General features: G+C 51.4%; 1 protein-coding gene across 1 annotated transcript; it reads left to right on the forward strand.

Moving 5' to 3' along the window:
- The first annotated feature begins 555 nt into the window (after positions 1-555).
- B4GALT1 (beta-1,4-galactosyltransferase 1) lies at positions 556-25,830 on the forward strand. Its single transcript, XM_076361607.1, has 6 exons — positions 556-853; positions 13,386-13,621; positions 21,042-21,229; positions 22,672-22,794; positions 23,350-23,454; positions 24,076-25,830. The coding sequence occupies exons 1-6, from the start codon at positions 583-585 to the stop codon at positions 24,209-24,211; spliced, it is 1,059 nt and encodes a 352-aa protein (XP_076217722.1). The 5' UTR covers positions 556-582; the 3' UTR covers positions 24,212-25,830.
- The last annotated feature ends 404 nt before the right edge of the window (positions 25,831-26,234 follow it).

Genomic DNA, 26,234 nt, shown 5'->3' on the forward strand with positions numbered 1-26,234 from the left:
TCAACAAAAAGGTGGTCCTGGCCTTTTTCGCTTTGCAGAAAACACGTTGAAACAAGCTCCAGCGAGCTGACAGAAAACTACAGTTTACGCTTAGTCGTGCAAAGTGAAGACTACCTGAAACCCTCCAAGGGGCATGAACCCAAATACAGCCTGCACTACCCCGCAGCAGCTCGCAGCTGCCTCTTACGCCCTCCTAAAGCCGAGCGTTTTTGCATGCTGCTACAGTGACCTGCACGAACCTGCAGCCACGGTTACTACACGGCGTGACCGGCTACCGTGCTGGAGAGCCAGCCAGGGAAGAGGGGTGCGCTCCCAGGGGCCAGCCCCGCCGCGGGGCTGCCCGCTCCGGTCCAGGGGGAGACGCTGCTTAGTCGCCGCTGGCGGAGGCGAGCGGGATGCCGGGGGTGGGGTGGGGTGTCTCGCCGGTGCCCCCCGCGGCGGCGGGCGGCGGGAGGCTGCGGGCGGGGCGCGGGGCGCGGGGCCGCCCCCCGGCGGGCGGAGCAGCCACCGCCCCCGCCTCGTCCCCGTCCCCCGTCGGCGGCGCGGCGCGGGGCGGGCGGTGCTCCCCGCTAGCGCAGCGGCATGAAGGAGCCGTCGCTGCCCGGCACCTCGCTGCAGCGGGCCTGCCGCCTCCTCGTCGCCTTCTGCGCCCTCCACCTCTCGGCTACGCTGCTCTACTACCTGGCGGGCAGCGCCCTGGGGCCGCCGGGCAGCCCCGAGCCGCCGCCGCGCCGCCCGCCGCCCGCCAACTTCTCGCTGCCGCTCTCCCGCTCGCCGCCGCCCGCCGCCCGGCCCCGGCCCCCGCCCGCCTCGCCGCCGCCGGGCCCCTGCCCCGAGCCCTCCCCGCTGCTCGGTGAGTGCCGCCCCGTCGGGGTTTGGGGGGTAGGGCGGCTCCGCTTCCTCCCCTCCTGCCGCCCGCCGGGTGCCCGCCGCCGTCCGCCCCGCGGGGACCACGGGGGGGCACGGGCATCGCGGGCGGCCGCCGGGTCCCGCCGCCGCGCGTTGGGTCTTGACGTCCCTCGTAGGTGTCTGTCCCCGCGGGGCGGGGGCGGGTGTGACAGCGGCGCGGCTGCCCACGCGTGCCGCCGGCCGGCCGGCGCAGCCTGGCGGCGCCCGGCGGAGGGGAACCGTGGGAGAATCCCCGGGGAGCCGGTGTCTGGGGGCACCGAGGCGCGGATGCTGTGGCAAGGAAGGCGGCGGCGAGCGGAGCCCCGGCGCTTTCGGGGAGCGCTCCCTCCCCGTCCGGCTGGGTTTCTTTCTGGTTGCCGGAGGGGTTGGGCAATTTCCTCTGGGAACTCTACCCAAAATACTCGCCTTGCGCAATCTCACAGGAAGGCTCAGGCGGGCTGTTTGTGCTAGGCAGGCTTTCGCAGTCTTTTGTGTGCGCGGACCTGCTCGATGAGCGGCATAGCTTTAAAAAGCGCTGTGAGGCAGGGTCATGAATACAGTTGTTCTGCATCCCAGCGGCGCTTCCCACGTACTTGGTCCTGTGATGCGGTATCCTGATACGTGGCAGCCTGGCGTGTGTTTTATCTCCGCTGGAGCCGTGCTCCCCACAGGCCTTTCCTAGGACGGCTTGGGTGCTGGGAGACTGGCAGGCTGTTTGCGGGTTTGCAGCCTGCTGGTGGTCTAATTTTTACGTTGATCACCTGTAGCTGTTTTGATCCACTGGCTTTGTCACAAGGCAGAGGTGGGGGCGAGGTGAATTTCAGCTTTTTTCCTCCCCTTACAAGGCTCTCACCCAACTTGCTGTTTATAGCTGCTGCTCCTTGAATAGACCTTCCTGTGGTGTCGGCAGAGTTTGTTACCGTGACCTGCTGGCATCCCATTTGATAGTGACCTGGCCGCAAGCTGTTCGGGGCCTAGAGCCTGGGGATCATCTCCCTTTTCATCACTGTGCCACGTTAGCACAGGCACCTTTATTACCGAGATCACAACGGGGGAAGAGACTTTCGAGAAGCTACCTGTGGTTTTCAATTTACAAAACCAACACAGAAATTCATAGTTCCTCTCGGTGCTTGCTGGTCAGCTGTTTATGGATCAATGCATCTGAATAACAAATGACTGGTTTGCTATTTTAGGAAGGCGGTTTTGAGGTCACTAAAAGGAACTGTGCTATGTTTTTTTGTTGTTGTTTTTGATTCATCTCTTTCACTTTTTTTCCCCTAGATCACTTTAAGTTGAAAGTGGCTGGGCAAGTGTGTCCACACGGAGTGGATGTGGGAGCCCTTTATGAACGTGGCTTTGCTTTAAACGGTCTCCACTTACCCTGATCCTCTCAGGAGTGAGTCATGTGCTTTTGAAATGCCTGGAGTTTAGAGAAATGCTCCTAGTGTCCCCAAGATTCAAAGCAGTATCAGAGTTAGTCGCTGAAGGATCAATTAAAATATTTTATACCATCTTTGTAGCATCTTCAGTGCAATTTGCAGAATCCGCCAAAGGCCAAATGAGTGGTTACAGATGTTCGGAGAGCAGCAGGGCCATGTAGAAATTAGCTCTTTACAATGCAGTAGGCAAATGGTTTCTAGCTGTGTTACCTTCAATACTTGTGGGGTAGTGCATCAGATGCGGGCTGGCACTGTGACGGCTTCAAGGTTTGTAGCCAGCATGTAGGTAAGAAACCTGATGGGTATTTATTTTTTTCCTGCTCTTTTCAGGTTTTGGTAGCAAACAGCGTTTGTAAAACAATCCTGTCATGCCTCAGATGTTGGTCAGAGCTGAGTCTGTCCTGATCAACATCTCATGTATCTCCAAGGCTGGTGTGGGGGATGGAGAGGTGTACACTCCGCATGCATTTCTGACACTTAATTCACCCACCCAGAATTCAAATAACCTCTTCATTCAAAAAACCTCTTCTTTTTGTGCACAAAGCTTAATGGTATGAACATAACAAGCAGGAACCAGCAAGGACCTTCCTGTGATTCCCACCTTCCCAAAGCCATGGAGAAGTGCTCTGATGGGAACAGGTAGCTCCAACTGCCCCGTTCCCTCAGCATAAACCTAAATGTATTGAAATGCGCCTCATCCTTTTTTTTTTTTTTTTTTTTTTTTTTCCCCTGCTCCCCTCCTCCTCCCCCCCTTGTCACTGGGAAGCATGTGATGAATCACACAGGATATGTGTGACTGAGCTGCTCGGGCTTTTTGAATGGTCAAATAGCCAGGTACTCGTTTCAGAGGCCCAGAGTTTTCTTTCTAGCGATGTTTAGAGAGAGTAGTTTACAATCCCTGCTGTCTGGCTCTGCAGCAAATGCATTAGCTGAATGAGGTTTAATCTGTGCAAGAAGCTGCCAAATTTAAAATGCTTTTATGGTTCACTTGCCTTTATTTATAATTTAAAAGCATAAATCAGGGCTGGGGAAATAATACCATAATTTAACTTTGAATTAAAAGTCCTTAACAGCTATGAGATTCTCTAATACAAGGTAATATAAGCATTTTGGATTTATGCTCCAGTTGAGAGCTGCATGTCAATGAGTACTTAAATAGGTATTGAGAAGCAGAGCCCACTTGATGCAGTGAAATTTCAGCCTCTGAGAAGCCCAAAAGCAAGTAAATTCAGATATATCCTGTAGGTGTCCATTCCCCAAAATGTTATGTTCTTTAGGAGCTGTAGAAGAGTACTGTTTGTTGTTTTGGGTTTTTTTTTTAAAGTTAAAAAGTTGCTCTATGGAAGTAGTATATATGTTGGCCTAAGTGCTTTCAAAACAGTCAAATGCTTTTCTTCTACCTTTTCCATGAGGTCTTTGTGTTTTGGTGATGGGGTAGTTACATGCCTGCTGTTTTTAGGAGGGAGTGTGGAAGGGGGTAGGTTCTTTGGTAGCAAAATCCCTCCCCAAAAGAGGTCATCTTAAAGCAGCGCTTATCTTTTGGTGCCAGAAGTCTGCAAAGCAGAATCTCATGGAGAGGCTTATCTGTATTTCAGGGATGTCATTTTCAAGTCCGGCCTTATCGAGAGCACCTGTTGGTTATGGAGGTTATTTTAGAATACAGCTGTCTCCTTAGTCATTTTTGACCCTCGTTTAGATACCAGGTGCGGCTGGTAAGGGATGGCAGACTGAAGAGATGTGTTCTTACCTTCAGCCCCATGAGTATCTTATGGCAAAGATGACCCAAGTCTGCTAAACGTGTGGCAGTCAGGTGTCTGGCTCAATAGCTTTTCACCCCCAGATTTAAGTTTAGAAAACCGACCACCCCAAACCCTAATAATTAAGGGATATTGACAAAACAAAAAAATCTAGGTTAATATATGAACCAGTGAATTGTCCAAAGGACAAACCACTAGAGATGCACTCATTTTCGCTATGTGGAATACAGTTTCCAAATGGCTGTTTGCTGGGAGATCTTTGGCATGCAAGAAAAACAACTGTTTCTTCAAGATGCCAGAGTTCTGGATAGAAACTGATGCTTTCCACTGTTAGCGAGGCATATTTAAAAAGCTGAGGATCAAGAGAGATAAGCTCCTTTGGCCAGCTTGTGGGTGAGCAGCCGTCGGTTGGAGGGGGAAGGACCTATGGCATGGGCTTTCTCTTTGATGCACCACTTCTCATGCCTGTGTAGTCAGTGCAAGCAGTTACTCTAAACTGTAGATGCTGAAGATAAGTGATGAGAGTATTCTGATGCTCTGAGGTTTGTTCAGAGGAGACAGAGGTAGCCTGTCAAATCAGTGGTGATGCTTACTGCCTGTATTACAGAAGTTTTCAGAGGTTATGCGCTGCCTGAGCGATCAGTGAATTCACAAATAATCTAGTTTGAGGCCCCTGTAAATGTGGACATTGCATGGGCAGGGGTAGAGGATGCTTTAGCACTGACAGAATCCTAGCAGAGCCTAATTTGGGGTGAGAGTGAAAACCTAAGAGGTGCTGAAAATACCATTTTTTAAGACGACTTCTGGTGGTGACTGTGCCGGAGGGGTTTGGTAGGTTTGGCATTCCTGGGGTCTGGTTCCTGTCACGTTGCCCACCTGCAGTCATGGGCTTTTGTCTCCCTGTGAGGGGTTTCTGCCCCAGAAACTGGGGGCCTCTGAGTCTGTGGGGTCACTTAACGATACCAAGCAGCGAAGAAAGCATTTGCTTTACACGCAGCATCTCCACCTCCTCTCATCTGAACTTGCTATTGTTTGCTTTGCTTCTTTTGGGGGGGATTTTGAACTTTTCCGATACAGCTGCTATCTCCGCTCCCTCCTGCCTCCCCCCACAAGCCGAGTGCTACAGGCATTACTTTGCTCATGGCCACAAGCTAGGGTTGTGCTGTGTCCCTCCGCTGCCTTGTTTCGAAAAACTAAAACAGAAACTCAAAGAGAAGACCATGGAGAGGGCTGGGGGAGGGGGAGCTAACACGTGGAGCAGTTTGCTCAAAGTTAGGCTTTCTTGGCTTCAAAAGAGAGGTTGAGAAACTGTGTTAAACTTCTCCACAGAATATGTTTAAGATGTTTGGCAGGGAGCAGATGCGCGATCCTGGCAACACTGCCGACAGCTCCATAGCTACCCGTGTGGTTGGGAGCACATCGTACCTCTGAAGCACAGGCTTTCTTGGCGGGCAAGGAGGAGCCTCTGTGGTGAGAGCATCCCTAGCATCCTCTTACCTGGTTAAAGTGAAGGTCAAGGACTATTAATTGGGCTTGCAAACTAACTCAGAAAGGTACCTTCCTGGAGAGCAGCTGTTTCAGGGACATGGCACAACAGACGGGATGTGCTGGGGAGAAAAGGAAAGTTTTCCATCTCGTGCATCTAGTGTTTTATAACATGCTTGTATCTCTGCCAGCTTTGAGCTGAAGCAACAGCTAGTTTCTTTGGAAATTGGGCAAAGTTTGTGTTTGGAAGGAGACAGACTCTTGCAGGTTCCTGAACTTGGATGCAGAATTTGGTTAAGCTCTCAACTTTCCTCCTCTGGTGTGGAGCTTCTTAGTCTGACTTCACTCAGCAGATGGAGGACATTGTCGCTGTGTTGAGGGCCCCCACCCCAAAGGGTAGTGTGCTGGGGGTGTACGGTCCTCAGCAGGGAGGTGCTCTGGGTCTTGTGGCCTTGCAAGCAAGCCTGAGGTGCTGGGTTGCTGGACTCCACCACTCACCTCCTCTCCTCACCGGCAGACCCTCTTCTCCAGCCAGCATCCTGCAGCTACTGCTCCTCTCCCTCCTGTGCACCCTTCTCTGTGGGGCAGGAGGGGTTTTGGTTGCAGAGGTTTTGGGGACAGAGCTGGCCAGTCCACAGCAGTGCTGCAGCGGTGGGACCAAAGATCTGGGGTTTTCTGGGATGTGGATGGAGCAGTGTCAGTGTCCAGCTCGCCCCTGTCTCTCTGGGCTGGAGAAGGTCTCGCTGCTCAGCCCATCCCCACCAGGACAGTGTTTTCCTTTGTGCAAATCAGTGCCTAGAGCCCCTGCCTGCAAAGAGAGGTGCTTGATGAGCCAGGTGTGGATTAGCACCTCCAGATGGGCAAGCAGTAGCCGTGGCCGCCGGTGGCGCTGGGGCATGGCAAACAGCCTTTCCAGCTGCCTCCCGGCTGCAGCTGAGCTGCAGGAGCTTGGGGCAGTCCCCAAGCCCCTGCAGATGTTTGTCAGAAAGAGGGCTGCTTTTGTCACCTCCCCTACCATTGGTCCCCAGGCTGGGGTGTCACTGGGCTCGCTTTGAGGGCGCTTACCTGCAAACGTGTCTTACTGAAGCTGGAAACAGCCCTGTAGAGACTACAGGACGGGTTTCCGCAAACCTGTGTGCTTGGGTGCAGCGAGGTTTCAGCGGCCATTTCCCTAGGTGTGCAATGCCCAGCTCCTGTCCTCGCCTCCCGCACTCCCCACCGCTGGCAGCACCCCGTGCTTTTGGGGGTGCACAAGCCCTGGCTGAGTTTCGGCCAGACAGATGCACCTCCGCCCCACCTGGCACCCAGTGCTCACCCGCGCTATCTGGGGAGCGCACCCCAGCCCCAGGGCAGCGCTGGGATCCAGGTGCAGCTGCCACCGGCGGGATGGGATGGGATGGGGCAGGGGGGCTGGGAGCTGGGGGGGGCTGCCTTGCGACTTGGGGCTACCCCTGGCAGAGCCACGTCCCTGGGATGACACTCAGCCCAGGAGAGCTCCTTTCTGCCCTTCGTGTCCTGTGGCAGGGTGGGGGGTTCCTGGTGGGGGGCAGCTCAGCCTTCTTCTGATCCAGGCCTCTCTGTTTGTTTGAGTTTGCTGTTTGAGGGCCTGGAATTTAATTTTGCGGCAGCAGCAAGCAGGGCTAATCACATGCAGATTGCCCAGCTCAAAGGGAGACCGTTCAAAGCTGCTTCAGTGAGCATGCGCTGGATTTGAGCCACCGATGAGGACTTTGCTTCTCTCCCAAAAGTACCTTCTCGTGGAAATGACATTTTTTTAATTTTGTTTTTAAAGATACCATGTGCTAGTGTAAGACCTTGTGTTGGAACAGGCAGTGTTTGAGGTTGGATTAAGAAGTTTTTTTCTCTGGCTGTAGTTGCTCAGTTAGTGATGCAAACCTGCCATCGTGCAGACCCAGTGTTGCTGGCGCGTGTGATGCATCCTCATTGTTTTCAGCCTGTTTCCCTTTGGAGTCCACAGTTGCAGATGCTAGATACTGTGTGAGCCTGCCCAAGACAGGGCATGTGCTGGTGTAGCAGGCTCAAGCCTTGCATCGGCGTAGCTGACGTGAAAGGGAATGCAACTTTGCAAGTGTAGACCAGCCAAATAAAACGTATCCCGGTCCTTGGGAAGGCTTTTTTTTCCTCACTGGGATATTTCTAGCCAGACCCAAGGATGGTTTGGGTTTTTTTCAAATGCTCATGGGGGAGCAAGAGCTGCAGGCAGCAAGGGGCAGCAGCTGCCAGCCAGTTTGCAAGGAGACAGAGATGTCCACATGGCCGTTTTGGCCGGTGGGTCACATGTCAGGACAGGGGGGCTGCTCAGAGGACCCAGCTGGGTGATGGGTGCTGGGTCTGTCCCTTCCACTGGTCCTGTCCCCCCACCACAGGGCTGAACCCCAATTTGAGCCCAATTTGAGCCTGGCTGGAGCCGCCTGTGTAGGCACTGGCACAGCTCTGAAGTTTAGCTGATTTTAATAGGAAATGCTTGCTTTGCTGAGCCGTGGGATGCAGCTGCCTGCCTGCCCTGGAGCTGCCACGTGGGTCTGGGGGCTGGAGCGTCCCCTGCTCCACAGCCTGGGGTAGGGGGACTTGCCTCCACATTTTCCGGGGTGGAGCTGGTTTTGTTTTTCCAAGCCAGGGTGGACTTGGTGCGGCTGACGGGCCCTTTGCTTTCTGCTGGGCGCCTGCAAAGAGAGGTTTGTGGTTTTTTTCCTTTCTGTGAGTTCTGCTTCTCTTTTCCAGCTCTCCTTTTGCATGAAGTTTGTCTGAGCATGGCAGTGCGGGTGTGCACATGGCTCAGCGGCTAGAGAGCAGCACCCGACTCTTGGCCAGGGTGATAGAAACATTCTTTTCTGTTCTGTTTGGGGAGAGATTTTTTCCAACCTCTGTGCTAGAGGCTTTTGCTTTCATTCTCACTAGATTAAGTATCTGAGATTTGTGCCTGGCTTAAAGCACGCAGGTGAATTTTGCCGGTTTTCCCAGTGAAGTGCTTGGGAGGGCAATTCAGTCTGCTGGATCACCTCTCCAAACCTGCCCATGAACCCAGCTGCCCTCCTTCCCATCTCTTGCTGGGGCTGCACCACCCTTCTGGGGAAGGGGTTCCCCCCACACCCCATCCCACCTGAACCCCCCAGGGCTGCCCTTTGTGGCTGCTGCCCCATGTTGTATCATCTGCTACCACCTTCTTGGATGGAGCGTGGCACCGTCCCATTCACAGCCCCCCTGGGGGTGCAAGAGTACAATTCTGGCTCTGTGGGGCATTGCTGCTTGAGTTTTCCCAACACTTCTAATATCTGTGGTCCAGGGAGGCTGGAGCAGCCTCTAAATTTATTATAGCACCAGGCCGAGTGGATTCTGGGCTTTTTGTGCAAGGGTCCTCTTGTTTGGGTCAGCAGGATGAGCACTGGGGAGGACACATGTTGGCAGCTTCACATGGCAAGAGGTTTAGCTGTTGTGGCAAGTGTGGCTGTTGAGAAGTGGGGAACAAGAAGATCACCAGGGCTGTGGGCCAGGTTCCTGAGGCTTGAGCACCATGCTGCCTCTGGCTTTTTGGAAGCCTCACCTTTTGCTTCATGTGAGAAGCTGCTTCCCATTTGTGTGCCCCACAACAGCCCCCCAGCATCTGTGCCTGCACAACACTTTTCCTGTGCACCTTCCCTTTGAGCAGAAATGCTTCTGAGTGTCAGAGATGGGGGGCGGGAGGGTGTTGGCTTTTTTTTGTGTGTGTGTCTCTCTTACCTTACCACGGCCAGCTAAAACCTCCTTTTGCAATCTCTGTAAAGTGTTTGGATGTGATGCTGTGCTTTTGTGTCTTTTGCAAGCTTCCGGCAGTTGCTTATTCATGTTTTCGAGGTTTTCTTTTGCTAAAAATGTATGGTGGAGGCTTGTAAAGCTGCTCTGTTGGAGCTTTGTAACTCTGAACCCAAAAGGTATCTGCCTACAAATCCTGGGCCAATATGGGTGACTGGAGCTGCGAGTCCACATAGCTCTGTCATGCCTGTCTGTTTTTAGCAGGGACTCAAAATAAAGTGGCTCCTATGTCAGGCGGTCACCTTGAACAGAAGCAGAAAAGATTGCGATGGAGTGAATCAGGCTGGAAAGTTTACCCAGTAAACATGGATAGGGATACAGTTTTGGCAGGTGGGACAGCACTCACAGCAAACTTCGCATGCTTTCTTGGCATCAGCAGATCGTGTCCTGAGTCAGCATCCTTGGGAGACAACAGCCTTGGGGCTGCTTGCTATCCAGGTAGTCAAATTTTGGTCAGAATGATTTAAAATTAACAACTGGAACCGTGACTCTGGTCACCGGTTGGAAAGCCTGTGTTTGCAGATTTGGCTTTAGCCTCATCCTGCCTGGGAAGTGAACTGAAAGCATCAATTTGCGGTGGATGGTATGTTGCTGTTGCTTTTGTCAGCCACATGGCTTTATGAAGTCTAGTTTGTTTTAGCCGTATTTGAAAACAGCCTATTCAGGTTTTTTACATTTTTGTATTCTTACTGACACCAGTGAATGTATTAACCGGGTGATTTGCGTCAAGCCTGTCTCAGAAGCGGCTGCCTTGCTGTATGTGTATGATGCCAGTGCCTGGGGTCTCCTTACTGACCTGCATGTTGGCTGCATCCCTCAGGGCAGCGTTTGCAAGAAGGTGTGCCGCCTTTAAAACTGATTTGATTAACTGGAGGGTCGGAGCAGTACAGATCATTTCTCACCAGTGTCCTTCAAGACTGAAACTGTTAAATATCTGTCTTCCGCAGCTGGTTTTTATCATGAATGTGTTTTCCTCTCCCACCTTTTCCTTGCTGATGTTCCAGCCTCCTGAAGGCAAACAAGAGCAAGCTCTGGCAGGATAAGAGGTCCATGTTTGGCCCGGGGAGGCTGGCGGGTGCCAGCCTGCAAAAAGCCCTGCTTGCAGTGTCCCGACGCTTGTGGCTGTCCTTGCCCAGCTGGAGCTCACAAGCCGCCAGCGGGAGATTTCCCCTGTAAATTCACCTAAATGACAAACTTTCGTTTCCTCCCCCCTTATGCTGCGTGAGTGAGTGCGAGACATTAAAAGAGTCTTTGTTTGTTAAACCAGAAAGCATCCCCCGGGCTGATGGGGCTCACAGTTGTTTCTTGGGAGCAGCAACTGGGAGCAGAGAGCGCAGCCCACCCTGGCAGGAAGGGGCTTGCTCGGTGGGACGGCAGCCAGCCGGTGCCTGGGAGCGGGCCGGGCTGGCAGGGCCCCACGAAGGGATGTGCTACTTCCGCCCCGCTGCTTCCTGCAGCGTTCCACAGGGTCGGTCCTGCTGCTGGTGGCGGGGTGCGAGCAAGGCAGGAAAATAACGTCCCTGGGCACAGATGCCCAATGTAATCCCGTTTGCTGGCCATGACCGGTTAGGTGAACCATGCCCAGTGCAGTGCCTTTTGCAGTTTTAAATACACAAGTGTAGCATCATCCTGAGTGCTGGTCTCCTAACGGACGCTGCGGGGCAGAGGGATGGTCAGCGGGAAGCAGGCATGGAGGTTGGCTGAGGTCAGAGACTGTTCTGGGAGAGCGCTTGCCACCATGGCAGGGAAGCGATAACCAAATTCGGAGGAAACGATGCACCGTCTCCCCCTCCTGCCCCCACTGGTCTCGCTGCTCTGGCGCCTGCCCCCTGCCTGTCCCACCGGCACAGGGGTGGCCGTGCCTGGCCCGATCCTGCCACTGCTGAGCCCTGGTCCCGGTCATGCCGCTGCATGTTCCTTCCTGCCCCAGTTCCTCCCATTCTTGCCTCTTCCTCCTGCTGCAGAGCGCCCTTCCAGCTCTCTCTGCAAGCCGCTTTTTGGCCAGAGAGGCTTCGGCCCCAGCTGTACAGCTGCAGGGCAGGCATCCGCAGGACCCAGCTTGCACTGTGGGGCAGAGAGGGAGCCGGGCAGGCACTTCAGGGTGCAGCTGGGAATTGCGGGAGTGCTGAGAGCATGGGCAGACTGATCCCAGTGCCCGGGCTCTGAGAAATCGCTGCCTTCTCCTTGTATGAGAGGGAAACGTGCAAACTTGCCCATTTAACCTGTGCAAAATGCAGAGATCCCTTTGCATCATGCCTGTGATGCCGGTTTCTGCAAGGTCTTGCCTCCACTGTGCAGGCAGTGAATTGGGCAGCAAAGCTTCCTCTCTGCCACTTGGGGTACACTGAGCACCTCTGCCTCTTTGGCCAGTCTCCTCCTTGCCATCTGCAGCCTGAGTGAGCACAGGTTTGTGGAGTAGCACAACTGAACTAAAGTAGCTTCTTCTAGATAAATAACCAGCGAATGAGCCATGAGCCTGGAGAATTATTTCTGCTTTTTTAGTAGTCACTTGTTGGGGTATGCGCGAGGTTGATTGTGATGGCCACTGTCTTTTAGAGCTCTAAAAATCAGTTGCGCCCCCTTCTCAAGGGGCTCCATAAGTGCAGCGTATCCCCCACTGGCACGTGCACACAGAAGTGTGCACGCTGTGCATGCCCTCGGAGCAGCCTGGGGGTCTCTTCAGCAAATGCAAAGAGGAGACAGTAGCTCTAAGACACATGTGCGAGTGCATGCATGCACACACGTGCGTGTGTTCACACTCAGATGGAGGAGAGGGGGAGGGTACAGCAGCCAAATCTTTAAGGAGCAATCCCCAGCCTAGTGCTTATGGTGAAGACCTTCTGCTTTATGCGCAGGGGCCTCAGCACCGCCACCCGCTGCAGAGGTTTTGTTGGGAGCCAAGTATGTGCGCAAAGCCCAATTTATTAGCTTGCCATTGCTGAGAGCAGGGCATGGCAGCAAGAGAGGTCCTTCGGCGGGCAGCTACCACGCTCGTTAGCTTTTTGCAGCAAGTCTGTTCATCAGGGCTGGAGCAGCTGGAAGCAAATACTGCAGAAAGGCCAGCCTGGATGTTAAGAGAAGGCATCCACAAAAGGTCTGTGGTCAGCGATGCTGTGTTTAGCCCCGGACCCATGTACAGCTGTATGGGAGGGACCACTTTGGAGCCAGCATGGCGGAGCGGGGAAGCCCTGGCAAGCAAAGAGCACTCGTGCAGATACATGAGCCGAATTCTTGCGAAGTAGGTCTCATCAGCCGTATCAGGTTGGGTGTACCTGCCCTCTCTCCTTGAGCTTAGCCTTGAGCAGCTCAGAGGCTGCCGTCCTCTCTGTGGTACCAGGGGGGCTTCTCAGTTTTACACACCAGTTTTGGCACAGATTATTTTGGCGGTTTCAAAACCTGCTGCTGTTGAAACTGTGTGCAGGAATTGCCAACCTGCATGCAAATCTGGATATGTTTTTTTAGTAGGACTTTTAGTAAATAATGGGCATGCCTACGGAACACTGAAAGTATCTATAAGAAAAAAAACAAGAAAGGGGGTTTTGTTCACTTTGCATGTGGCTAGTCTTGGCGTAATTACTTACGTCGGTAGGAGAGCAGGACTATTTTTGAAGTGCTTGATTCTCACGCTGTGCGAGGTGGATGAGAGCACAGAGGGCAATGCTCTTCTCTAGGCTGGTTTTGTGGCACACGTGCCAGTGGGAGCACAGCTGTTGGTTTGCCACACAGATGGGAGGATTTTCAAGACTTGTTTGCTGTCAGCAACTTGGCTGGGGTCTGGCACCAAGAGGCTACAGCGTTTGCGGATTTGCTCTGAATGGTGTTGTGCAGTTGCTTTGGGTACAGCTGGTCCAAGCTTCAGCACTTCCATGCACTGCTGGGATTTTGTTTGGATTCAAACCTCTGTTTTAAAAAACAAAACAAAAGAAAACCCAAATGTGTAAAGGGTGTGTGCTCAGAGAAATAGATTGTGTGTGCTCACTTGCTTCATGCTGTGCCTCTCTTCCAGTTGGTGCACTACGTGTGGAGTTTTTCCAGCCTGTGAACCTGGAAGAAGTGGCAAGAATAAACCCAGCGGTCAAAGCAGGAGGTCGTTTTGCTCCGAAGAACTGTATAGCACTTCAGAAAGTAGCAATAATCATACCGTTCAGGAACCGAGAGGAGCACCTGAAGTACTGGCTCTATTACCTGCACCCAATTCTCCAAAGGCAGCAACTAGATTATGGAGTATATGTTATCAACCAGGTAAGATGCTAAAGACACAGGGCTTTATAACACTCTCATAACAGTGCCCATGCCCCCTAAAACAGAGGAGTGGTTGCTTTATCCTGATTGGCAGTGGGCTGGCAGGAAGGCATAAGGTTGCTTAAAAAAAAAAAAAAAAGAAAAAAAGGCTGTAGCACTAAAAAAAAAGTGAAAATGAACATGAGCAATTTTGCTTTGATCTTGATGGAAAACCTGGGGTCCCCTCCTCCGGTCAGGCACGATTCGCTCTAAAGAGCTTCTGCTTAAAGAAACCACTTGGTGAGGAGGGAAAAAATCCCTAATGGCACAACCCAATCTAATTTCTCTTTCCAAATGTTCCTTTTTCCCAACTGCTGCAAACGGAGGTCTTTAAGGTGACAAGGTAGCATTAATGCCTAATCTGGCATTGGGTGTGCCATAAAGCCATAGGATTTCACATACTTTCTCAAGCAACTTCTGTTCATGTTAGTAATAGTGCACAAAATGTCAGGATGGAGAAAGCAAAGCTGTGGCAGTGGAGGAGGTGAGTGATTGCCTTCAGGTGAATAGAACAGAAAAGAAACAAGTAGTGATGGGGGGGTGGTTGTTGGTTGTTGTTTTTTTTTCCCCTCGATAACTGATTGCCTTAGACCTGTCTTTAAAAACAAACAAAAAAACCCACAAAAAAAGCGCCATGTTTCACTCCAAGCAAGCTGTCTTAATTTATACCATAATGGTGGTTAATGAGTGGGTGTTGCTCACACTTGGAAAAGCTTAAAATGTGTAGGCATTTGCATGGGCTGCAGTGTTAAAGGGCAGATGCAGTTCTGAGAGCCCCAGCAGAGACTGCCGGCTGGACAATCTCACAGTGCAGTTTCTCTCTTGGATATGTATTTATATCCTGTTTTCTCAGCTCTGTAAAAACTGAGATGAAATAACATGCTGCTTTAAATGTAACTCCTTAAATTTGCAGATCAGCTGATGTGTTTGGGCATATCAAACACCATGAATATTTAAAATGGTTGCCCAAGCAATATATTTCCTTACAGAATTGAAAGTAAGGGGAGACCTTTTTCTAGAGAGAAAACCAGTACTCCATTACTACTATTTCTCCTACTTTGCTCATTTCCAGGGTGCCCAAGATCTGGGCAAAAGTGCTTTGTGGGGAGTTAGTGGTAGCTGCCAAGCACAGCAGCCAAGATGCTTCAGTGTCTGTGGCCGACTGTGCTTGTGGCCTGGCGGCTGTGTTGTTGAGAGCACAGGGTGTTTCTGCAGCATGCGGACTGGCACGCTGTGCCCTAAAATGAAGCCCTGTAAGGAGACTCTTCCTGTGTAATGCAAAGAGCAGCTGGTGCCGCTGCGGTCCAGCAAAGCAGGGCCAGCCCCAGCCCTTCGTCCTTCAGGCTGCATTTCCTTGCACATGCAGCATTTGTCTGTGCAAGTTACTGGTGTCACAAGGTTACTTGAGCCACGGTCCCCACCGGTCACTGGGGTGCAGGTGGGTGAAGGTGGCAGAGCAGCATGCCTCCCTTTTCTGAGTGTGGCTCGGAAGCGAGGGTGTGATGTGGTTTCCAGCAGTGATTCTGCAGTGGGGGCTGCTGCTTTCCTGGCCAGGTGTAGCTCACCGGCTGGGTCTGCGGAGGATCGGAGAAAGCTGCCCGCCCGCAGTCTGGGGGCACCACTTGTGGGCGAGCAACCATCTCCATAGCAAAGAGCCGTCGGTACAGCTGGGGATGGTATTTCCCCATCAGTGGTGTTTGAGGGTAAGGAAGGCGAGGGGCCCGGTCACATGGAGCTGCGCCGGCACCGGTAAAGGCAGACAGTGTCCAAAGCTCGGTTGGAGTTCCCGCTGCTGCTGCAATGGTGCATGCTGGCTTGCATTGCCCTGCATTGCTGGCTCCTCCTTTTCTCTGGTCCTGTCCTCCAGTGCTAGGGCTGTGGAGCTGTCTGTGTGCTCTAAAGTTAGCCCTCACAAAAATTACTGAAGCAAATGTTTTTTTTCAGATGCATCCCTTGAGCAAAGTTGGAGTGGGAGTGACATGCAGTACACAGGGTATATATGTCCTAGACACATCCAGCAGTCAGATGTAGGTTAGCAAGTAAGACTATTTGATTTGTAAAATAAACATGGTCCTTCTGCATGCCTCTAACAAGCTGTGTCTGGAAGAGGTGGAGTGGCCAGTGGTAGTAAACCCACTGGATGCATCTCTTGAGGGTGAGTGGGAACACTGAATAGAGAGAGTTGCAGAAAATGTATTAATTCTGCCAGAAGTACAGTAGGAAAACTGTCTTATTTCTCTGCTGTCTTGACAATTGCTTTTCTCTTTTTCTTGTCTGTCCTTCCCTTTGCATCTGCCCTCCTTTTTTATTATTTTATTTTTCCTTCTAGTGGGGAAATATTACCTTTACTTGTTAATCCTGTCTATAGCAAAGCAATCACTGAAGCAAGGAGAATTACTGTGTGATCTGGTTCTTACACGCTGCCTACGTGCTCTTCTGTGCTCTGCATCTCATAGAAAGAAAGAGGAGCGCTGAGCCCTGCTACTGCTGCACTGGTAATGTCAAACTTCTTCCTTTCAGCGCAATGTGTTTCCATCACGAGTCCATTGTGTCTCCACCATGCTGTTCTTGCGTGCCTGAATGCCTCGGAGTAGGACTTGGCTGAAGTCAGGGGGATGATGTTTGTAAAATGTCCGGTGTGTAACAGGAGCCAGTGGAAAATATATATTATGCTTCACCCTCCGCACCCTACCCCCCAGCAAAACCCAAACCCGATGTGTGGAGTAGCAGTTGCAGGATCTTTCAGATAAATCTGAGATGAGGACATGCAGCTGGGCGTGCTTTTTGTAGCACCCATTCAATGCCATGCAAGCTTGACTTCCATCAAGTGAGAAGGCAGTGGTGAATTTGTGGCGTCTGCCTCAGTCCTGCTCGCTCCCACCGTTACCCACATGCTCTCCGGCACCTTCAGCCATTGCCACATGGGTGCTCAGGTCTAGAAATGAGTTTTCTTCCTGCAGTTCAGCCTGTGCAAATGCCCATGCAGCCAGACTGAAGTTTGGGAAAGGGGAGACTTAGCAAATTCCCTGAAAACCGTGCAGCTGCAGTTTTCCACTGGCCCCTGGCATTACCTGCAGTGTCCTCGATAGCCTTTTTCCAGAGTGTGTGTGTGCATGAGTGCAGAGTGGTTGGGGCATTGCACTTATTCATGTTATTTTGCAGGGGGTATCAGGACCCCCCAGGTATGCAGGCAAAGGAGGAAATTGTGCTCAGCTCCTGCTTACCCTGGCAGTGGTGGGGGAGGAGAGTTTCCCCTGTGGCTGTTCTCTCCTGCTGCCTGATGTAATGGTGCTGAGGCCTCAAAACACCCTCTAACAGAGAAATAGCAAAGTGTCTCCTGGTGTCTCTGTAAGGCCCTGGAAATCTGTTTCTGCCTGCTCAAGTCCACTGGAGACTGGACTTTCACGTGGACATGGTGTGTGTGGTTCAGGCCGTCTTGGGGGATCCCTGACTTAGCTAGCAACCTCCTGTTGGAGGTGATGGCTCTCTCCTAGCTGGCCAGAAACACGTATCCTCACCATTACCTCCCTGAGACCCGGTGAGTTTAGGATCCAGGTGAGAGAGATGCAGCCATGGGTCCTCTGCACTGCTGTGCTGTCTGCAGGAGGAATCACAGAGCTGCCTCCCACGTGGAAGTGGGAGGCAGGACGAAATTGGGACAGATGGCTTCTTGCTGGTTTGCAAGCCCTTTAGCTTGAGTGACAGTTCCAAAACCCTCAATTTTATCTGTCTGGCACTAAAAAAAGGTATCATCCTTTGGTAAGTCTGGCTGAGCAAACCAGATTCAGCAAAGGTAAGGGATGGGAAGTAAAACAGCCTGGATGTTCTTTTGCTTGGGCTGATCATCTCCAGGTGTGAGAAGGAGTCAGTGTCAGCTGCTGCAGGACTGAGGCAGCAGATTGTCCCCCTTCAGCCAGTTTCTCGTGGACCAAGGAATGGGGATGTACTTGAACATGCTGGGAGAGAACAGAGAGTAAAATCAGGAGCCAGAAACAGGTACTGGGTGCCAGCACTGAACTTGGACATGGGTTAAGTTTCAGGACAAGAGAACATAGGGAAAAAATTGTCAGGAAAAAAAACCATAGCAAAACCATGCTTGGACTTAGTTGAAAGCCTAGGAGATAAGTGTGGAGGCTATGTCTAGAGCTTGGCTGCATTGTCAAAGCAGCAGTCTCCTGTGCGCTGCCTAGCTCTTCAGGATGATGCTCCTCTGTCCAAGAAAGTCCAAACTGATCCATTTCCTTGTGGCAAACAATAGGGAGCCTCCAGGGGATGAGGAGCTGCGAAGCAGAGGTGAGGGCTGGAGATTCTTCAATTGTGCTTTATCTGCTCTCTCGAGGGTCACCTGTGGTACTGTGCCCTGTGCTGACCTGGAAGGGACAGCAGCATAGAAAGGAGATTTCCCAACTCTGCTTTTTTTTTTTTTTTTCTTTCAAAAAGTTGGGGATCAGTCAAAGATGGAAGCCTGCAGCACGTTTCTGAGTTTTGAAAGATCTGAATCTCAGATACTGCAAGCACGCCAGTGCTTCCACATTGCCTTAGGTAAAGGATCAGAGCTTTCTACAAAAAGCAAAACCTCGTCAGCCTTTTTTTGCTCTGATACATGCTGTAGAGCCCTGCATAGCTCCTGGGACAGAAAACGAGCCTCCTGCCTTCAAAGGAGTCACAACTAATAACAGCATTGCAAGGTTTGCTGCATGAGCTACCTGCTCGCTGTAAAGTTACTAAAAAAATGGCTTGGAGAGGGGTTTTTGTTTTGGTTTTTTGGTTGTGATTTTTTTTTTTTTTCCTCCCAGGCCTTTTGGATCCCACAGTGTGAAACTGTGTGGCCATTTGGGAGGAGAGCGGCAGTGCCCATGTGAAGTGTTTGTCTGTCTGGTCCCTCTCCACACACAGGGCTGTGGCGTGTGCTCTGCTGGGGTCCGGTGGATGAGGCGGCAGGAGGGGTCCCGCGCACTCTTGGTCCGGTCACTGCGCTGTGCTTTGGGGTTTTTCAGGGAGAGGTTTAAAAACGCAGCTCCTCGTAGCATTGTTAATCCCTAAGTGTCACCCAGAGGAGTTAGAGGCTACTTGAAGGTGTGGGTTAATTATGGCTGAGCCTCTGCTGGTAACAAAATCGGTGTGAAGTGCCTTTGCCTTGAAATTTCAGTATGGAAAAGAGCAGCCAAAGGGTGTGAAATGAGGACGCTCCTAGACTGGACCCAGCAGGTGCTTTGAGGTGTGAGCTTATTGCACTTTGCGCCAGCACCGGGAAAAGTCCCCCTTGGGACTATGGAGCTAGGCCCAGGTTTGGTGCCGTGGGACCTGAGGAGCACTCAGCAGCTGGGGCTGGGCAGCCCTCTTCGGCGTGGGAAGAAAACCCTCCGATCCCACAGCCTCAGCCGCTCCCTCTCCCCAGCCTCTTTGTTCAACTTGCCTTCATTTTCTGCACTCAAGTTTTCACTGCTCTTGCTTATGCATGATGGTGATCATCTTCTCACCACCTTAGTTACTGCATGAACCCTTTTGTTTCGGGTGAGGATGCTGAGTATTTGCTCAGATCCTCCTCCACGAAAGCTCACTCCTCCCTGTGAAGTCATTTACGCCCAAGGCAGGTGATGAATGCTTTTGAAAACCTTGGTTTGACACTTGCATGTTAAAACCTTCATTTGAAAGATATTTGTGGCTGTTTCAAGAACCTGCTTTGGCTCTCCAGCCGCAGGTCCATTAACCAGTCTGGATTAAACAGTTTCCAGACTGATTATTTATTAACCAGGCAAAGCCATCTGGGAGGAAGTGATGTTCTAAGCTGCTGCTCCTTGGGCATAGTATTTTATCCATCCTTGATTCACATCCCATGCCAGGTGCAGGTACCGCAGGGTGGGGGGATGGCTTGCACGGCGGGGGAGTCCTTTGGCTCAACACTGCTCCGAGGGTGTGGAGAGGGAAAGGTGGGATGTGGTAGAAGAGAAAGGATTTGGCAGTCTTGGTTTCCAGGCTGGCAAAAAACTTCAGCCTCCTTCAGCGATTCCCTATGAGTTCCCTTCCGCCTGCCCTGTTCCCCTGCACAGAGTCTGGGTTTGAAGCTGCTGCTGCAGAGTTGGGTCCTGGATTGGAAATCCTTACTCTCAAACCACCGGTATTCTCAGGTTTGTGGGTATGATCCTGTTGTTTTTTGAAAGTACTCGAGCAATTTGCGAGCCCGTACTTGTGCTCAAAGCCACGTGTGCTCTTGAAACGTTTCTGCCTGAGAGAGGCCAAACTGATTTCTCCTCGGGTGCCTCGTTGCTTGGGGAGGAGAGCAGAGAGTTTCCTGCCCCACTTTCTGCAGGTCCCTTTGTTAACTGCGCCTGCCCTGGGATAAATGTGCCCTGCTGCAGTGTCAGCTCTTTTCAGGTCCTTCTCATCACGGCGACAGCCCTCCTGGTTTCGTTTTCCCGGTGAGGCCCCCAGGATGGAGGCCCCCAGGACAGATGGTGGGTCGTGCCGTGCTCTGGCTGGCAGAGGAGCAGCAAAGAAGGGGCCGTGCACCACAGCAGACGGTGGTGTCGAGTGTGTGAGCCATAGCCCTTGCAGGAAGCAGCTCGCACCAGCCTGCCATCCAGTAAACAAGGCTGGGTGTCACAGCCACGTGCCAAACCAGCAGCTCCCTTTCCAGGGCCTGGGGAGCGTGCACGACTGCCCAGAGCTTGGCACGGGAGCAGGAGCGAGCGGCAGAGCGTCAGACCTTAGCTCCTGGTGCCACCCTGTGCTTTGCAAATCAGGTCTGGTGTGTGCTCATATGTGCTGCTGAGCAGAGGCTGTGCCACGGTCCCACAGCTGTCTTGTGGCAGAGATTATGAAGAGGGTGCCAAAATCCTGGCCACAGCAAGGTTTGTCCTTGTCCTGGCTGTAAGCTAAAGCACAGCCAAGGTTTCCCTTTGTAGCAAGGGTCCTTTTTTCCAGAAGAGCTCATGTCTCTTTGCTTTTCTTCACTGCTCTGGGAAGCCCCAGCTGCTTGCCCCGGCAGTCCATAAACGTTATCACAAAATTCAATCCCTAAATGCCTGTGCATGGGGTGGGACGGGGGACCGCTCAGCATCAAACCTGCCTGCTTGGAGCCTCCCACCAAGAGAGGGGAGCTGAGCCAGGTCCAGCCTTTCCTCAGCCGTTTTGGCTGCCCCCGTGGTTTGCAGCTGGCTTGGATGCCATTGTCCTACAGGTGGCATTCTGGGGGGAGCTCGCTGCAGACGTCCTGTGGGTACTGCGGGGGGAGTGCTCGGGCTTAAGTTCAGTCCATCACAGGCATGCCAATCCAGTGCGGCGACACCGGCGTATGGCGACAGGTAAGAAACTGCTGATGTCAACTGTTAAATTTAAGTCACTTAACTGATTTTTTTTGTTGTTGTTGTTTTTAAATTAGGACGGAGAAGAAGAATTTAACCGTGCTAAACTGCTGAATGTAGGATTCACAGAGGCTTTGAAAGAGTATGACTATGATTGCTTTGTGTTTAGTGATGTAGACCTAATCCCAATGGATGACAGGAACACCTACAAATGTTACAGCCAGCCACGGCACCTTTCCGTATCCATGGATAAATTTGGATTTCGGTGAGACGCCTTTTGGAGCGGCATTTTGTTCCTAATATTGCTGTTAGCCTAGCAGGCCAGGCGCAGCATTACACATCCCCACCCACCATTGAAAGCCTGGGAAAATGTCTCTGGCAAAAGCCCGTCTTGGCGTGCGCGTCCCTGCAGGGAGCGGGTGGCTGTGAGCGGGATCGGCTGGAGGGGAGGAGAAACGCAGCTGAGCAGTTTATTAAAATTCATGGCTTCTGGAAAGTGAAACGTCGGGTGAGGAAAAACTAAGAGCCCGTCGTTTTGCAGATGCCCACATATCCCTTCTTGTGTTTCAGACTGGAAGCTGGAAGACAGCTAGTGTTTCCACCCAGTCTGAAAAGTGAGACACTCTCACACAGTGAGAATTATGTGCAGCTTTAAAGACTGCATCAGATGCTATTTTAAGCGCAAAATGATATATTTTTGGCTGTTCGATTTTGGGCCACTGGGGGACCTGCCCTGGTATCTGAGAACAACATGAAATGAAATGCCTTTCAGCATACATTTGGGTTCAGCAGGTTGCTGCAAACAAACATGCGTCTTGCTTTTCCTTCCCCCCCCCCCCCAAATCCCCAAGGGGGAGTTTAAAAGCTCATCTATAAGGTGAAAACCTGTCGTGACCCCATGGTGGCCAGTAGTGCTAAAGATACAGCAGTGGTGTTGGTGGCAGGACCCCTGCACATCTCCACTCCAGACCCAAGCCCTGCTTGGAGCAGGACTGTTACCAGCACCACAGCAGCTGCAGTTTTTTTCTTGCAGCTAGGTGAAGCTTAGAGCAGAAATGCAGGCCCCAAGGGGTTGTTCTGCTTGCTGAAGCAGAGACAAGGTCTGCGGTAGGTCCTGGTGATCCCTGCGTGTGCCCTCTCCTGGTGCTGTGGGTCTGAATTTCATCTGTCCCTGATCCCCCGGTGAATCGTCCCCCATTTTGAGCAGGAGCTGGTTGGCTTTGTGTGTGCAAGGTCATGCTGCTGGCTCAGTTTTGGGCTGTGAGCTTTCCTTTGGGGCAGTGGGGATCATGGAGGCGAGCGGTGGAGCTGTGGGAAGAGAAAGCTCTGTGGCACCTCCGATGCCTCACAGAGCTCTTACCACTCCTGGGGCGTACATGTCACCCATCTGTCCTTTGGCAAGGTGATGTGCATCTCACTGGCCTGTCCTTTGAGGACAACGTACTTCTCGGTGAAAGATTGCAGCCATTGCCAGTTGCAAAATACTTCCCAGGTGTATTTGGGACTGAGCTCACCGGCTCCCTGTGCCTCGGCCGAGTCCAGGGCACCGAAACATGTGCTGCTTCCTGCTGCAGGGAGGCGCCTTGCGGTGGGCGCTAGCTTGCGGTGGGCTGGGGTGAAGGGCAGGGGCAAGCCCTTTTCGGGTGTGCAGGCTGCTCCTTGGCTAGCACCTCTCCTACTCTAATGGCCTTTTCTCCCTGCTTCCAGGTTGCCTTACAATCAGTATTTTGGAGGCGTATCTGCCTTAAGCAAGGAGCAGTTCACAAAGATCAACGGGTTCCCAAACAATTACTGGGGCTGGGGTGGTGAAGATGATGACATTTATAACAGGTAAATAAATACCCTCCTTGGCACCCAGAGTGCCTCCGGGGTGGGGATGAGTACAGACCTGCTGCTCTTGCCCGGGTGTGTCGGGGGGGGGGTGGGGTGGGGGGTGGGGGGGGGGGGGGGCAGGTTGTCTCTTCACCCAGACTGTCGGAGCCTCCCCTCTGGGTGGGGGACGGAGGTGGCACGTGGGCAGCCTGCTGGCTGGGGGAAAGCGCCTCGGGTGCTGGCTGTTCAAATTCCAGTCTACAGCCTGGAGCAAGGTTAATGAGGGCGTTGGAGGAGCTGGTGGTGCAGGTGTGGGTGTGGTGAATTAGCAGATCCTTGGTGTTGGCAGGGGGACATCTCTTTTCCCCATGCTGATGTGCCCACGTGGAAAGGGACTGGCTTTCCCTCCCTTTGGTGTTAGCAAGCCTGCAAACGCACTAGTGATATCCTAAAAAAAAAAGGGGGGGGGGGGGGGGCAAAACCCCCCAAACCAATAGTCATTTGTGGAAGGTGTGGCAGAGTATCCCACATCCATTGCCTGTCACGGGTGTTTAAGGTACTTGCTTTTTACAGGCTGGTGTTTAAAGGCATGGGGATATCCCGTCCGGATGCCATCATTGGGAAGTGCAGAATGATTCGGCATTCCCGGGACCGGAAGAACGAACCCAACCCCGAGAGGTACGTCTCCCCCCAGTCCCGCAGCAGATTCAAGGGGCACCTCCCGCCCATGCTGCTCCAGCTGCTGGGCTTTCTCTTTGCCGTGCAAGAAGCCAGATGGCAGAAAGCCTGCGGCCATCTCCTCCCTTGCCCACCTCTCTGCTCCCTGCGCTATAAGCTGCCCCCTTCCCCTCACCAGTTTATTAGCTTATTACTGACCTTTTCCCCAAGATTTCACAACGGCATGAACACCTCTTGCCTCTTTTTTTTTTTTTCTTCCCCCTTAAACGCAGCAAATTAAGCTCTCAACAATTGTTTTCAGCTTGTCTTTGGCATATAAGACCTGTGCTCTAGTGCAGAGCTCGAAAAGGACCTGTGTGATTTAAAAGCTTGGCTGCTTTTTCCTGCCTAAAATTTCACCCCATATGCCTTTGCCCACTGCTCAGGCTGGCCAAATCTGGGAGTTTATGGGACCTATACTGATACTCAGGTTGTTCTTAAAACACCGGAGATGCCACCTGAGAGGCTATAAAAACGTCATGCGAAATTCAGGTTGTTTAAACTTTTTTTTTTCCTTTTTTTCCTTTCTTTCCTTCTTTCTTTCTTTGTGTTTTTTGTTTGTTTTTTTTTTCCCTTCCGCAGGTTTGACCGAATTGCTCACACAAGGGAGACAATGAGCTCTGACGGCTTAAATACACTATCTTACAAGGTGTTAAGAACTGACAAGTACCCTCTGTATACAAAGATCACAGTGGATATTGGCTCGCCAAACAGCTAACATCACAGACACAAGAGAGACCTTGCCTATGTTGCCCAAGACATCTGGCCTCACTGATGCTTTCTATCTGCTGGTTTTATAACAGTTGCAATGAACCAAAAAAAAGGGCCTCTTTTGGCATGCCAAAGCGTCTCCAAATTGGTTGGACAAGTGCTTTTTTCTTTTTTTTTTTAAATTCCAAACTTGACTTTACACAACTTTCTAGCTCTCATTGTTTTGTAAGTCCAGAAGCTGTACATAAGAGTTGTAAATATTTACTTTGCCAGAAAATGTTGAATCTGATCTATTTGCTGCAGTCCTCCCCATGTTGAGTTAATTGCTGGACCCAAATTTTACTGATTACAACTGTGATGCATCAGCAATTACTGCCCATGATATTTTGATATTTTAAATGAGGTGGATGGAAACATTCTTTTTAATTAATTCCTGGTTTTACTTTATGAAGGACTGTAAAATGCTGCTAAAATTGTACAAGTTTACGCTTTGCATTAGATTTTTTTTTTTAATGGAGACAATATAACCCTATTTTTTTCTCATAGTGACCAAAACAAACATCTTCTCTGTGTGCAGAGCAAGCGTTGAACGATCAAGTCTGGATTCAGTGAATGTCATTATTCCGTTTAGTCTCAAAGGAGGCTTTGAATGAGTTGAGTCAGAGTTTGCCAGAATTTGCCAGTTGAGCTCTCTGCATAGGGTGGGAGCTACACAGATGGCATCTGCAAAAACCACTGGCTTCAGATAACCTTACTTCTGGATGTGGTAGTGACTTTTTGCCTCAGCACACCACCACCTGTGGGAGGTGGAGGGGGGTGGTTTTGGTTTTTTTCCTGAAATAAAGATGAATGAATTTAATTGTGTGATGAAATTATGGCCTTAAAATTTGCTGACACTTGTTAACAGTGGTAGAAAGTTACCACACTATTTAAACATTGTCTGAAGCTTCCTAAAACCAAAATTTTTCTTGCAAGGTCATGCATAAAACTTGAATTCACTTATTACTTTTGTTGTTGTTGTAACATTTTAATAACTTCTTAAAGTAATTTGTATATCATAAGCAGTATATTTAATACCAGATTAAACTAGGGTGCAGCATAATAGGATATGATTCAAGGCCTCCTTTATCTTCAGACTAGTAGGCTTTTTATGTGCGTCATTATATATAAGCCATGTATTATATTTGCTCTGTGTATTTGTCCATGAAATCTCCTGCAGTGCTGAGATATTCACAGCAGGTCTGACATCCAATAGATTTTTCTTTGCCCTGTGGCCTTTGCAAAGCCTGTTTCCTCTATTGGGGAAACTCCCTTCCAATTTTCTCAGGCTTTGAGGGACACGCACGTTTTGGAGTACTACTTTTTGTCAGTGCATCAGGGCACCACCTGTACAGACACCCCGCTTCTCCTTCCCGTGACTGTATGAAAGCCTCAAGCGCTGACACCCTCAGAGCTGGTTTAAGTGATTTAAAGCTCTCGGCCAGAACTGAGAACTGAATTCCTTCTGGCGAGTACTTTGCCGCCAGCTCTGACCACAGCAATTTGCACTTCCTTGGCCTGTGCTGAAGGCTGTTGAAATCAGGGACGCTCGTTGTATTGGGGATCATCTTCAGCACTGCCTCTTCCCCCCCCCCCCCCCCCCCCCGCCCTTTTTTTGGTGGTTTTTTGTTGTTTTTTTGTTGGGACCTGAAGGTTTTGCTGAGCCCTTGCACTGCAGGGGTGGGATCCTGCAGGGGCCAGGGGACAGTGCGTTTCTTCTTAGGCCAGCAGTGGCTCAAAGTACACATGGCGACTTCAGTTACAAGTGAGACACCCAGCTGCCTTTTCAGTCTCACTTTGAAAAAGCGTTCACCCCCTCCACCTAAAAGCTGTTGCTGGCCAGACTTGCTGCTTCAGTTGTGCTGGGAGCTGAGCAAAGGTGGGCCTGCATGGAGCAGGAGCAAAGTGCAAGGGAGCAGGGTTGTGTTTAAGAGCTGCTCCCTTGTGCTTATCGTTGCATTAAAAAAATGACTCCTTTTTGGCAGGTCAGT

This window comes from Aptenodytes patagonicus, chromosome Z (assembly GCF_965638725.1).
Source record: "Aptenodytes patagonicus chromosome Z, bAptPat1.pri.cur, whole genome shotgun sequence".
Lineage (NCBI taxonomy): Eukaryota > Metazoa > Chordata > Aves > Sphenisciformes > Spheniscidae > Aptenodytes > Aptenodytes patagonicus.

Coding starts and splice junctions, on each gene's coding strand:
- B4GALT1 (XM_076361607.1), top strand. CDS start 583: ATGAAGGAGCCGTCGCTGCCCGGCACCTCGCTGCAGCGGGCCTGCCGC. Junction 854..13,385: donor CGAGCCCTCCCCGCTGCTCG/GTGAGTGCCGCC, acceptor CCTCTCTTCCAG/TTGGTGCACTACGTGTGGAG. Junction 23,455..24,075: donor AACGAACCCAACCCCGAGAG/GTACGTCTCCCC, acceptor TCCCTTCCGCAG/GTTTGACCGAATTGCTCACA.